We start from the raw sequence: 14,812 nt of genomic DNA, 5'->3' as shown, positions 1-14,812 counted from the left end.
GGATACAGATACAGATACAAATACAGATACCAAGTGCGATACAGATACGATAGCAATACAGATATGATACAGATAGGGATAGTGACACAGATACCGATAGCAACACAGATACAGCTAGCGATACAAATACGATAGGGATAGGGATACAAATATGATACAGATACAGATAGCAATACAGATACCAAGCGCGATACAGATACGATAGTGATACAGATATATTATACAGATAGGGATACAGACACAGATAGGGATACCAATACAGATAGAAATACAGATACCAAGTGCGATACAGATACGATAGCAATACAGATATGAACCAGATAGGGATAGTGACACAGATACCGATAGCAACACAGATACAGCTAGCGATACAAATACGATAGGGATAGGGATACAAATATGATACAGATACAGATAGCAATACAGATACCAAGCGTGATACAAATATGATGTAGATAGGGATACAGATACCGATAGCGACACAGATACCGATAGGGATACGGATAGGGATACAGATACCCATAGCGATACAGATATTGATAGGGATACAGATAGCGATACAGATACCCATAGCGACACAGATGCCGATAGCGATACAGATATCGATAGGGATACAGATACCGATAGCGATACAGATACCCATAGCGATACAGATACTAATAGGGGTACAGATATTGATAGGGGTACAGATAGCGATACTGATACTGATACCAACAGGGATACAGATAGCGATACCGATAGCGATACAGATACCCATTGCAATACAGATATCGATAGGGATACAGATTCAGATAGCGATGCAGATACCGATAGAAATACAGATTCCCATAGCGATACAGATACCAATAGGGATACAGATAGCGATACAGATACCGATAGCGATACCTTTGACTTGAAATGTGATGCTTGAATAATTCAGTCAGTGTTGGTCAGGTAAACAAGGGACATGACTCAACAATAAAACATTACAAACATAAACAATAACACAACTAACCTCAGCAGGGCAGGGGGGAGGGGCTAAGTGGGCCTGAGTGGGCGAGAGAGAGAGAGAGAGAGAGAGAGAGGGAGAGAGAGAGAGAGAGAGAGAGAGAGAGAGGTTTGCACTGATAGACTAGAAGATATCGATAATATTAATATTTACATGAGCACACACACACGCACGCACGCACACGCACGTGCGCGCACACACACACACACGCACACGCACACACACACACACACAATTCCACCTTTGTGTCAACTTGAAGTGTTTTATTGCCACAGGTGTCGTGTCTGTTCCAGCCATGGGAGGGCGCCATCTTTCTATGCTAAGCTAACAGCCGCCATGTCTTATTTAACGGCCCAAATAAAAATCCTGTTCAAGTCAACGCCGTCGTTATTTCCTGAGGACAATAATGCCGCACACCTGTGTCCAATCAGGCCAGGTGCTCCCGCACACCTGTGTCCAATCAGGTGAGGCCTTAAAAGGAGTGGTGAGGCAGCAGCTGCTGTGAGGATGAGGAGCAACATGAGGTAAGACGTGGTGCACCTGGCTGATGTGTGAGCTCACCTGATGTGTGATCTTGACTTCCTGCTGCCAGGTCACGGGTGTTGCTGCTGCTGCTGCTGCTGAAACATGTCACAGGTGAGTCTCTTGTGTTGTCCTGCTTCCACTAAGGTGACATCTTCTCCCCTCCCCCGCCAGCGTCTGACAGCCGCAGGACGTCTGAGCGTCTTGCAGGTCTCCGAGGTTCCGCTCGGTCTGGACCTCCTGCAGCTCACCTCGGTTCTGGGCGCCCTGCTGGTGTCTTCCAGGACCTGCAGTCTGCTCTGGACGCTGGAGGTCCTCGTCAGTCCTCTGGTGGCCGTGTAGGTGGTTACCGTCCTGCAGGACCTTTGCCCTATGAGGCTCAAGCAGGAAGTGCCTCTTTATATGGTGGTGCAGGAAGTACCCCCTTATATGGTCGAGCAGGAAGTTTACCCTATGAAGGTCGTGCAGGAAGTCTTCCCTATAAAAGCCAAGCAGAAAGTGCGCCCTTATATGGTCGAGCAGGAAGTGCACCCTTATATGGTCGAGCAGGAAGTCTTCCTTATAAAAGCCAAGCAGAAAGTGCACCCTTATATGGTCGAGCAGGAAGTCTTCCCTATAAAAGCCAAGCAGAAAGTGCACCCTTATATGGTCGAGCAGGAAGTCTTCCCTATAAAAGCCAAGCAGAAAGTGCGCCCTTATATGGTCAAGCAGGAAGTCTTCCCTATAAAAGCCAAGCAGAAAGTGCACCCTTATATGGTCAAGCAGGAAGTCTTCCCTATAAAAGCCAAGCAGAAAGTGCACCCTTATATGGTCGAGCAGAAAGTGCACCCTTATATGGTCGAGCAGAAAGTGCACCCTTATATGGTCGAGCAGGAAGTCTTCCCTATAGAAGCCAAGCAGAAAGTGCGCCCTTATATGGTCGAGCAGGCAATTTACCCTATGAAAGACAAGCAGGAAGTGCACCCTCATATGGTCAAGCAGGAAGTGCTCCCTTATATGGTGGATCAGGAAGTTCTGCCTATGAAAGACAAGCAGGAAGTGTTCCCTTATATGGTCGTGCTGCAGCACAGCTGCCCCCAAAGGCCAGCTTGGCCCCGCAGCAGCACCAGCGAGGACCCAGGTTGGGCGCCGAGTCGTCCCCTCCACGCCAACAGGAAGCGGTGGTGGTTTCCAGCGGCGGGATCCAGATGGTCGCCACTGAGCCGGCGCCACCCGGGCACAGAGCCGAGCCGCTGCAGAACTCTGAGCGAGTGCCGCCAGCAGGGTGGCCCTCCAGGTACCGGGCCAGACCACTTGGGGAGTCCACATCCGCAGAGGCGTGGAAGAGGTCCGGGAAAGTCCGGGGCTCCTGGTTGTCATAGCGACACCTGCCAGGTAAGACCTGTACCTAAGGTGTGTGTGTGGGTGTGTGACCAAGTATTTGACTTCAATCTCTTTTCTTTTAGGTGACTTTGGTCTCAAGTCTTCACCTTTTTTTTAAAACTTCAAATAAAAGATTCAGATTATTCAAGATTGTTTTATTGGTTTTTGATTGGCTGCTGTGGGGCGGGTCTTCAGCCGCAGCAGCTCCGTGATTGGTCGAGGACTGTCCTGGTACAAGTCCAGTCCTGTCATCCACTCCACGTCTCGCACTCGGGACTGGTGGAACCAAATGTGCTCTTCCACCCACACGGCCTCGTCTTGTGCACTCTGACACACACACACACACACACACACACACACACACACACACACACACACACACACACACGTCTCCATTTTGTTTGACCAATGCTAGCATGTGCAACTAATAACATGCTAATGTAACTAGCATCTAGCCTAGTGGTCTAATGACAACATGCTAATGTAACTAGCATCTAGCCTAGTGGTCTAATGGCAACATGCTAATGTAACTAGCATCTAGCCTAGTGGTCTAATGACAACATGCTAATGTAACTAGCATCTAGCCTAGTGGTCTAATGGCAACATGCTAATGTAACTAGCATCTAGCCTAGTGGTCTAATGACAACATGCTAATGTAACTAGCATCTAGCCTAGTGGTCTAATGGCAACATGCTAATGTAACTAGCATCTAGCCTAGCGGTCTAATGACAACATGCTAATGTAACTAGCATCTAGCCTAGTGGTCTAATGGCAACATGCTAATGTAACTAGCATCTAGCCTAGCGGTCTAATGACAACATGCTAACGTAACTAGCATCTAGCCTAGCGGTCTAATGACAACATGCTAATGTAACTAGCATCTAGCCTAGTGGTCTAATGACAATGACAACATGCTAATGTAACTAGCATATAACCTAGTGGTCTAATGACAACATGTTAATGTAATTGGATCTAGCCTAGCGGTCTAATGACAACATGCTAATGTAATTAGTAATGAAAACATGCTAATGTAACTAGCATCTATTCTAGCGGTCTAATGACAACATGCTAATGTAACTAGCATCTAGCCTAGCGGTCTAATGCTAATGACATGCTAATGCAATTAGCATCCAATTAGCATCAGCTTGCTGACGTGCCAACCAGAAGAAGCTGCAGACGTCTTGACTGCAAGCCTGTGAAGGAAGGGGGCGGAGCCACAGCCTGTGAAGGAAGGGGGCGGAGCCACAGCCTGTGAAGGAAGGGGGTGGAGCCAGAGGAAGTACCTGGCAGTTGTCAGAGTTGTCAGGCCTGTGAGGCAGCAGGAAGGCGATGGCGTGCAGCTCGCCATCACAGGCGCTCACAGGCTGCCGCACGTCCTTGCAGCTGGTCAGCACGGCGAAGAAGTGCGTGGGGGCGGAGCCGTTGCCCGCAGACGCCCACCTGGGCGCCACAAGACAAGGTGGTGACTGGACTTGATGCTAGCTGACATGCTAACCAGGAGTCTTACTGCGCGTCGTGGCGTCCATCATGGTCGTGGTCGAAGGCGGGGCCTGTCAGCACGTTGATGCCGTTGTAGATGGCGGCGTACTTCCTCAGCAGCGTGTGCTGGAAGTAAGACCACACCCCTGCGGCGGGAGAACGCCATCAGTCACATGACCATCAGTCATCAGTCACATGACCATCAGTCATCAGTCACATGACCATCAGTCACATGACCATCAGTCATCAGTCACATGACCATGGCGGGCACCTACTGAGGAAGTGGGGGTACATGGGCGCCACCTGGCTGCTCAGCAGGGCGTCGTACCTCTGCTCCTCACTGCCACTCAGCCCTGACACAACACAAGGTCAGTATCACCAAGTATCACTTAGTATCATAAGTATCACTTAGTATCACCAAGTACTACTAAGTATCACTAAGTACTACTAAATATCATAAGTATCACAAGTATCACTAAGTACTATTAAGTATCATAAGTATCACTAAGTACTACTAAGTATCATAAGTATCACTGAGTACTACTAAGTATCATAAGTATCACTGAGTATCACTAAGTATCACAAGTATCACTAAGTACCGTAAATATCACTAAGTACTACTAAGTATCACAAGCATCACTAAGTACTATTAAGTATCATAAGTATCACTAAGTACTACTAAGTATCATAAGTATCACTGAGTATCACTAAGTATCACAAATATCACTAAGTACTACTAAGTATCATAAGTATCATAAGTGTCACTAAGTACTACTGAGTATCATAAGTATCAGTATGTATCACCAAGTATCACTAAGTACCACTAAGTATCACTAAGTCCTACTAAGTATCATAAGTATCATAAGTATCACTAAGTACTACTAAGTGCCACTAAGTATCATAAGTATCACTAAGTACTACTGGGTATCATAAGTATCACTAAGTATCAGTATGTATCATAAGTATCACTAAGTACTACTAAGTATCATAAGTATCACTAAGTATCAGTATGTATCACCAAGTATCACTAAGTATCACTAAGTACTACTAACTATCATAAGTATCACTAAGTACTATTAAGTATCATACGTATCACTAAGCATCACAAGTATCACAAAGTACTACTAAGTATCATAAGTATCATAAGTATCACTAAGTACTACTAAGTATCATAAATATCACTAAGTACTACTAAGTATCATAAGTATCATAAGTATCACTACATATCACCAAGTATCACTACGTATCCTAAGTATCACTAAGTACTACTAAGTATCATAAGCATCACTGAGTATTATAAGTATCACTAAGTACTACTAAGTATCATAAGTATCACTATGTATCACCAAGTATAACTAAGTATCATAAGTATCACTAAGTACTACTAAGTATCATAAGTATCACTAAGTACTACTAAGTATCACTACGTATCACCAAGTATCACTAAGTATCATAAGTATCACTAAGTACTACTAAGATAGCAATACAGATACCAAGCGTGATACAAATATGATACAGATAGGGATACAGATACCGATAGCGACACAGATACCGATAGGGATACGGATAGGGATACAGATACCCATAGCGATACAGATATCGATAGGGATACAGATAGCGATACAGATACCCATAGCGACACAGATGCCAATAGCGATACAGATATCGATAGGGATACAGATACCCATAGCGATACAGATACCCATAGCGATACCTTTGACTTGAAATGTGACGCTTGAATAATTCAGTCAGTTTTGTCAGGTAAACAAGGGACATGACTCAACAATAAAAACATTACAAACACAAACAATAACACAACTAACCTCAGCAGGGCAGGGGGGAGGGGCTAAGTGGGCCTGAGTGGGCGAGAGAGAGAGAGAGAGAGAGAGAGAGAGAGAGAGAGAGAGAGAGAGAGAGAGAGAGAGAGAGAGAGGTTTGCACTGATAGACTAGAAGATATCGATAATATTAATATTTACATGAGTACACACACACACACACACACACACACACACACACACACACACACACACGCACACACACACACACACACACACACACACACACACACACACACACACACACACACACACACACACACACACACGCACACACACGCACACACACACACACACACACACACACACACGCACACACACACACACACACACACACACACACACACACACACACACACACACACACACACACACACACACACGCACACACACGCACACACACACACACACACACACACACACACACACACACACGCACACACACACACACACACACACACACACACACGCACACACACACACACACACACACACACAATTCCACCTTTGTGTCAACTTGAAGTGTTTTATTGCCACAGGTGTCGTGTCTGTTCCAGCCATGGGAGGGCGCCATCTTTCTATGCTAAGCTAACAGCCGCCATGTCTTATTTAACGGCCCAAATAAAAATCCTGTTCAAGTCAACGCCGTCGTTATTTCCTGAGGACAATAATGCCGCACACCTGTGTCCAATCAGGCCAGGTGCTCCCGCACACCTGTGTCCAATCAGGTGAGGCCTTAAAAGGAGTGGTGAGGCAGCAGCTGCTGTGAGGATGAGGAGCAACATGAGGTAAGATGTGGTGCACCTGGCTGATGTGTGAGCTCACCTGATGTGTGATCTTGACTTCCTGCTGCCAGGTCACGGGTGTTGCTGCTGCTGCTGCTGCTGCTGCTGAAACATGTCACAGGTGAGTCTCTTGTGTTGTCCTGCTCATACTAAGGCAGGGGTCACCAACGCGGTGCCCGCGGGCACCAGGTCGCCCGTAAGGACCAGATGAGTCGCCCGCGGGCCTGTTCTAAAAAAAAAAAAAAAAAATTTTTTTTTTTTTTTTTTTTTTTTTTTTTAAATTAAATCTACATAGAAAAAACACAAGATACACTTTCAATCAGTGCATCAACCCAAACAACCTCCCCCATGCACACTCATCCACACCCACTCACACAAAAGGGGTTATTTCTTTCTGCTACCAATATTCTGGTTCCCACAACATAGACAACACATCTGCAAGGGACACAGTCCCTGAACACAACATAGACAACACATCTGCAAGGGACACAGTCCCTGAACACAACATAGACAACACATCTGCAAGGGACACAGTCCCTGAACACAACATAGACAACACATCTGCAAGGGACACAGTCCCTGAACACAACATAGACAACACATCTGCAAGGGACACAGTCCCTGAACACAACATAGACAACACATCTGCAAGGGCCACAGTCCCTGAACACAACATAGACAACACATCTGCAAGGGCCACAGTCCCTGAACACAACATAGACAACACATCTGCAAGGGCCACAGTCCCTGAACACAACATAGACAACACATCTGCAAGGGCCACAGTCCCTGAACACAACATAGACAACACATCTGCAAGGGACACAGTCCCTGAACACAACATAGACAACACATCTGCAAGGGACACAGTCCCTGAACACAACATAGACAACACATCTGCAAGGGACACAGTCCCTGAACACAACATAGACAACACATCTGCAAGGGACACAGTCCCTGAACACAACATAGACAACACATCTGCAAGGGACACAGTCCCTGAACACAACATAGACAACACATCTGCAAGGGACACAGTCCCTGAACACAACATAGACAACACATCTGCAAGGGCCACAGTCCCTGAACACAACATAGACAACACATCTGCAAGGGCCACAGTCCCTGAACACAACATAGACAACACATCTGCAAGGGCCACAGTCCCTGAACACAACATAGACAACACATCTGCAAGGGACACAGTCCCTGAACACAACATAGACAACACATCTGCAAGGGACACAGTCCCTGAACACAACATAGACAACACATCTGCAAGGGACACAGTCCCTGAACACAACATAGACAACACATCTGCAAGGGACACAGTCCCTGAACACAACATAGACAACACATCTGCAAGGGCCACAGTCCCTGAACACAACATAGACAACACATCTGCAAGGGACACAGTCCCTGAAGCACACATGATTGTATAGGCTGCTGGTCCACTAACACTTTCATTAATTACTATTTTTTATGTAATTATTTTTATATTGTTTTACTTTCTTTTTTTTTCCAAGAAAATGTTTTTTATTTATTTATCTTATTTTATTTTTTAAAAAAGGGCCTTATCTTCAACAGACCAGGTTGTCAATGAAATTAGATTTGTTTAAAGGGTTTTTTAAAGCAGGCCCAGTCCAGATAATGTGCAAGTTGGACTCAGCAACACACACCTTCATTCATGTACACAGAAACAAATTAGGGAACACAACAGATTGCATATAATTTATAAACAAAATTACATTTTCAAAATAAGCATTTATGTACAGTCCAGATGATGTCCAGGTCACTCAAATTAGGGAACACAACAACAGATATCATATAATCTATAAACATAATTATACTTTCAAAATAAGCCTTTGAGGACTTCTCATCTTTTTTTAAATGTTTTTTGGCATCATTATCGTTTTCAACCATGTAACTTTCTAAAGTTAGAAAATACTGAATAAATGTTTTAAAGAAAGTAATACTAAGTGAATATCTGTTTTTGGCCTTAAAAATAAACATTTTACCGAGTACTATAATTAAATGGACTAAATCATGATTGTCAATGAACTCTCCTAAAATAACAGAAACCACATTAAGCTTCATAAACAAACCAATCCTTAAACACATTTTTTCAACTTCCACCCAAAACAAAGACACAATATGACAATACCAAAACAAATGCAGGGTGGATTCAGACTCCTGACAACAAAATGGGCAATCATCTGACTCTGTCATATTCCATCATTTTAACATTTTCCCTGTGGGTAAGAAGTTATAAATAATTTTAATTTGAAAATAACGATTTTGCACATGGATAGTGGTTTTATAGATTAGTTTGAATATGGCATCCCATGGCAACGGGCAGTCAAAAAAGTCCTCCCATTTTCCATTTGTGTTGTATGAGGCAGCCTTCAAAGATTTCTTTATTAAATAAAAATTATATATTTTTCTATTTATTTTAGTTCCTTTTTGCCAACTACAATTTCTTATTAGAGGTTTACAAACTAATAATTTAGTAGTTCCACAATTAATTATTTGTTTCCATCTTTTCCCAATGACTCCAGTTAGTTGATCAAATGAAAAGCTTGAGCAAGCATCACCATACATAGCTCTAAATTCATCATACTTCATCATTTTACCATTCTCATTGATAATATCATTGACAAAAATGATTCCTCTTTCAAACATATTTTTCCAAAAGAAAGGCTTTCCATCTATTACAATATTAGAGTTCATCCATATTATCTGCTGCAAAATATCGTCTCTTTTTTCTGGCACATAAAATTGAAAACACCACTATGAGTGGATTGTTTCCTTTATGAACCCCGCCATGTTTCCCAGCAGACTCTCTGGGAGGGGATCACTTGTAAAAAAGGATACAATTTCTTTTGATACAGTACATGTTTTTTGTCCAACAGGACATTTGTGTACCACTCAATGTTTAAATACATCTTTGGAACAATTGATGCTTTTAAAGACAGACACATAGCTTCAAGGTTGAGAAGTTTCAGGCCCCCATATTCATACTCTTTGTACAAAACCTTTCTTTTCATCTTTTCTGGTTTGCCGTTCCAGACAAAATCGAAGACCCTCCGCTCATAAATCTTAAAAAAGTTTTGTGATGGAGCTGGTAATGACAAAAACTAATAAATAAATTGAGGAATAATTAACGAGTTGGCAATAGACATTTTACCATACAAGGTTAGGGATTTCCCTTTCCATAATTGCATAATTTTGTCCAGCTTTCTTAGTCGATTATCGTAATTTACTGAGCCTAGATCTTCCAGATTTTCTGGGACAACAACACCAAGTATGTTAACTGGTCCATCTGTCCACAAAACAGGCACTTTGCATTCCATTCGAAAGGACGTTCCCTTTAGATTTCCGATCCTTAACATTTTACATTTATCATAATTAAGCTTAAGGCCAGATTGCTGTGAAAATATGTCCAAAAGATTAAGAAGGTTCCGCAAACAATGAGGACAAATCTTATCTTTGTGAATCAGCCTTTTCTGACATGAACTTCATCAAGAACAAACACAGAACACGCCTCACTGATGCACATCTGCAAGACTCACTCAGAGTTGCAGTGTCAAGTTACACACCAGAGTACAACACACTAGTTAACAGCATGCAATGCCAGGCTTCCCACTAACTGACAAAGAAACAGATAACAGATTTGGTGTCCAGTTCAAAGTGTGACATGATTTAAAAATTGGAGAGTTGACTTTTGTATTTTACATGAGTTATTATTTGTACAAACATGGTGCAAAGTAATTCATGATTTGTTAAAAAATGTTAGTGGCTAGCTAGTTAAAATGGAATATTGTGATTTCACAAGACTGTCTTAGAAGTCATCATTTGAAAATGTTCAATTTGAAAAATGTGCACTTAGAGAAAATATAAAAATAAAGTGTTGCATATTGATATTTATCTGTTTCTATATATATTTATTGTGAGAAATCATTAAGATGATCAGTGTTTCCACAAAGATAAATATCATTAATTATTAATAATAACAGAGTTAAAGGTAAATTGAGCAAATTGGCTATTTTTGGCAATTTATTGAAGTGTGTATCTAACTGGTAGCCCTTCGCATTAATCACTACCCAAGAAGTAGCTCTTGCTTTCAAAAAGGTTGCTGACCCCTGCACTAAGGTGACATCTTCTCCCCTCCCCCGCCAGCGTCTGACAGCCGCAGGACGTCTGAGCGTCTTGCAGGTCTCCGAGGTTCTGCTCGGTCTGGACCTCCTGCAGCTCACCTCGGTTCTGGGCGCCCTGCTGGTGTCTTCCAGGACCTGCAGTCTGCTCTGGACGCTGGAGGTCCTCGTCAGTCCTCTGGTGGCCGTGTAGGTGGTTACCTTCCTGCAGGACCTTTGCCCTATGAGGCTCAAGCAGGAAGTGCCTCTTTATATGGTGGTGCAGGAAGTACCCCCTTATATGGTCGAGCAGGAAGTTTACCCTATGAAGGTCGTGCAGGAAGTGCCCCCCCATATGGTGGTGCAGGGAGTTCACCCTTATATGGTCGAGCAGGAAGTCTTCCCTATAAAAGCCAAGCAGAAAGTGCACCCTTATATGGTCGAGCAGGAAGTCTTCCCTATAGAAGCCAAGCAGAAAGTGCGCCCTTATATGGTCGAGCAGAAAGTGCACCCTTATATGGTCGAGCAGGAAGTCTTCCCTATAGAAGCCAAGCAGAAAGTGCGCCCTTATATGGTCGAGCAGGCAATTTACCCTATGAAAGACAAGCAGGAAGTGCACCCTCATATGGTCAAGCAGGAAGTGCTCCCTTATATGGTGGATCAGGAAGTTCTGCCTATGAAAGACAAGCAGGAAGTGTTCCCTTATATGGTCGTGCTGCAGCACAGCTGCCCCCAAAGGCCAGCTTGGCCCCGCAGCAGCACCAGCGAGGACCCAGGTTGGGCGCCAAGTCGTCCCCTCCACGCCAACAGGAAGCGGTGGTGGTTTCCAGCGGCGGGATCCAGATGGTCGCCACTGAGCCGGCGCCACCCGGGCACAGAGCCGAGCCGCTGCAGAACTCGGAGCGAGTGCCGCCAGCAGGGTGGCCCTCCAGGTACCGGGCCAGACCACTTGGGGAGTCCACATCCGCAGAGGCGTGGAAGAGGTCCGGGAAAGTCCGGGGCTCCTGGTTGTCATAGCGACACCTGCCAGGTAAGACCTGTACCTAAGGTGTGTGGGTGTGTGACCAAGTATTTGACTTCAATCTCTTTTCTTTTAGGTGACTTTGGTCTCAAGTCTTCACCTTTTTTTTAAAAGCTCAAATAAAAGATTCAGATTATTCAAGATTGTTTTATTGGTTTTTGATTGGCGGCTGTGGGGCGGGTCTTCAGCCGCAGCAGCTCCGTGATTGGTCGAGGACTGTCCTGGTACAAGTCCAGTCCTGTCATCCACTCCACGTCTCGCACTCGGGACTGGTGGAACCAAATGTGCTCTTCCACCCACACGGCCTCGTCTTGTGCACTCTGACACACACACACACACACACACACACACACACACACACACACACACACACACACACACACACACACACACACACACACGTCCATTTTGTTTGACCAATGCTAGCATGTGCAACTAATAACATGCTAATGTAACTAGCATCTAGCCTAGCGGTCTAATGACAACATGCTAATGTAACTAGCATCTAGTCTAGTGGTCTAATGACAACATGCTAATGTAACTAGCATCTAGCCTAGCGGTCTAATGACAACATGCTAATGTAACTAGCATCTAGCCTAGTGGTCTAATGACAACATGCTAATGTAACTAGCATCTAGCCTAGCGGTCTAATGACAACATGCTAATGTAACTAGCATCTAGCCTAGCGGTCTAATGACATGTTAATGTAACTAGCATCTAGCCTAGCGGTCTATTGATAACATGCTAATGTAACTAGCATCTAGCCTAGCGGTCTAAAAACATGCTAAAGTAATTAGTAATGAAAACATGCTAATGTAACTAGCATCTAGCCTAGCGGTCTAATGACAACATGCTAATTTAATTAGTAATGAAAGCATGCTAATGCAACTAGCATCTAGCCTAGCGGTCTAATGACAACATGCTAATTTAATTAGTAATGAAAACATGCTAATGTAACTAGCATCTAGCCTAGCAGTCTAATGACAACATGCTAATGTAACTAGCATCTAGCCTAGTGGTCTAATGACAACATGCTAATGTAACTAGCATCTAGCCTAGCGGTCTAATAACAACATGCTAATGTAATTAGTAATGAAAACATGCTAATGTAACTAGCATCTAGCCTAGCGGTCTAATAACAACATGCTAATTTAAATAGTAATGAAAACATGCTAATGTAACTAGCATCTAGCCTAGGGGTCTAATGACAACATGCTAATGTAACTAGCATCTAGCCTAGCGGTCTAATAACAACATGCTAATGTAATTAGTAATGAAAACATGCTAATGTAACTAGCAACTAGCCTAGTGGTCTAATGACAACATGCTAATGTAACTAGCATCTAGCCTAGTGGTCTAATGACAACATGCTAATGTGACTAGCATCTAGCCTAGTGGTCTAATGACAACATGCTAATGTAACTAGCATCTAGCCTAGCGGTCTAATGACAACATGCTAATGTAACTAGCATCTAGCCTAGTGGTCTAATGACAACATGCTAATGTAACTAGCATCTAGCCTAGTGGTCTAATGACAACATGCTAATGTAACTCGCATCTAGCCTAGCGGTCTAATGACAACATGCTAATGTAATTAGTAATGAAAACATGCTAATGTAACTAGCATCTAGCCTAGTGGTCTAATGCTAATGACATGCTAATGTAATTAGCGTCCAATTAGCATCAGCTTGCTGACGTGCCAACCAGAAGAAGCTGCAGACGTCTTGACTGCAAGCCTGTGAAGGAAGGGGGCGGAGCCACAGCCTGTGAAGGAAGGGGGTGGAGCCACAGCCTGTGAAGGAAGGGGGTGGAGCCACAGCCTGTGAAGGAAGGGGGTGGAGCCACAGCCTGTGAAGGAAGGGGGTGGAGCCACAGCCTGTGAAGGAAGGGGGCGGAGCCACAGCCTGTGAAGGAAGGGGGCGGAGCCACAGCCTGTGAAGGAAGGGGGTGGAGCCAGAGGAAGTACCTGGCAGTTGTCAGAGTTGTCAGGCCTGTGAGGCAGCAGGAAGGCGATGGCGTGCAGCTCGCCATCACAGGCGCTCACAGGCTGCCGCACGTCCTTGCAGCTGGTCAGCACGGCGAAGAAGTGCGTGGGGGCGGAGCCGTTGCCCGCAGACGCCCACCTGGGCGCCACAAGACAAGGTGGTGACTGGACTTGATGCTAGCTGACATGCTAACCAGGAGTCTTACTGCGCGTCGTGGCGTCCATCATGGTCGTGGTCGAAGGCGGGGCCTGTCAGCACGTTGATGCCGTTGTAGATGGCGGCGTACTTCCTCAGCAGCGTGTGCTGGAAGTAAGACCACACCCCTGCGGCGGGAGAACGCCATCAGTCACATGACCGTCAGTCATCAGTCACATGACCATGGCGGGCACCTACTGAGGAAGTGGGGGTACATGGGCGCCACCTGGCTGCTCAGCAGGGCGTCGTACCTCTGCTCCTCACTGCCACTCAGCCCTGACACAACACAAGGTCAGTATCACCAAGTATCACTTAGTATCACTTAGTATCACTAAGTACTACTAAGTATCACTAAGTATAACTAAGTACCATAAGTATCACTAAGTACTATTAAGTATCATAAGTATCACTAAGTATCAGTATGTATCATAAGTATCACTAAGTACTACTAAGTATCATAAGTATCACTAAGTATCAGTATGTATCACCAAGTATCACTAAGTAT

At 44.4% G+C, this 14,812-nt stretch overlaps 2 protein-coding genes across 2 annotated transcripts; one reads left to right on the top strand and one right to left on the bottom strand.

Annotated features, from left to right (window-relative positions):
* Positions 1 to 8: 8 nt before the first annotated feature.
* Positions 9 to 3,020, top strand: LOC133650049 (adhesive plaque matrix protein-like). Its single transcript, XM_062046829.1, has 4 exons — positions 9 to 1,512; positions 1,581 to 1,624; positions 1,685 to 2,884; positions 2,956 to 3,020. The coding sequence occupies exons 1-3, from the start codon at positions 1,496 to 1,498 to the stop codon at positions 2,869 to 2,871; spliced, it is 1,248 nt and encodes a 415-aa protein (XP_061902813.1). The 5' UTR covers positions 9 to 1,495; the 3' UTR covers positions 2,872 to 2,884; positions 2,956 to 3,020.
* A 992-nt stretch (positions 3,021 to 4,012) lies between these two features.
* Positions 4,013 to 4,742, bottom strand: LOC133649521 (ectonucleotide pyrophosphatase/phosphodiesterase family member 2-like). The gene is made up of 4 exons (XM_062046109.1): positions 4,627 to 4,742; positions 4,380 to 4,497; positions 4,156 to 4,312; positions 4,013 to 4,093 (listed from the first exon to the last, which is right to left on the bottom strand). The coding sequence occupies exons 1-4, from the start codon at positions 4,643 to 4,645 to the stop codon at positions 4,013 to 4,015; spliced, it is 375 nt and encodes a 124-aa protein (XP_061902093.1). The 5' UTR covers positions 4,646 to 4,742.
* Between the last annotated feature and the right edge of the window lie 10,070 nt (positions 4,743 to 14,812).

Source organism: Entelurus aequoreus, linkage group LG05 (genome assembly GCF_033978785.1).
Source record: "Entelurus aequoreus isolate RoL-2023_Sb linkage group LG05, RoL_Eaeq_v1.1, whole genome shotgun sequence".
Taxonomy (NCBI): Eukaryota; Metazoa; Chordata; class Actinopteri; order Syngnathiformes; family Syngnathidae; genus Entelurus; species Entelurus aequoreus.
The sequence above is the reverse complement of the archived record's forward strand: the minus strand, read 5'-3'. Positions and strand labels throughout refer to the sequence as shown.

Excerpts from the sequence above, each read along its gene's own strand:
- LOC133650049 (XM_062046829.1), top strand. Across the intron at positions 1,625-1,684 it reads GCTGCTGAAACATGTCACAG|CGTCTGACAGCCGCAGGACG; the intron begins GTGAGTCTCTTG and ends CTCCCCCGCCAG.
- LOC133649521 (XM_062046109.1), bottom strand. Across the intron at positions 4,313-4,379 it reads GATGGACGCCACGACGCGCA|GTGGGCGTCTGCGGGCAACG; the intron begins GTAAGACTCCTG and ends TGTGGCGCCCAG. Across the intron at positions 4,094-4,155 it reads ACAACTCTGACAACTGCCAG|GCTGTGGCTCCGCCCCCTTC; the intron begins GTACTTCCTCTG and ends CTTCCTTCACAG.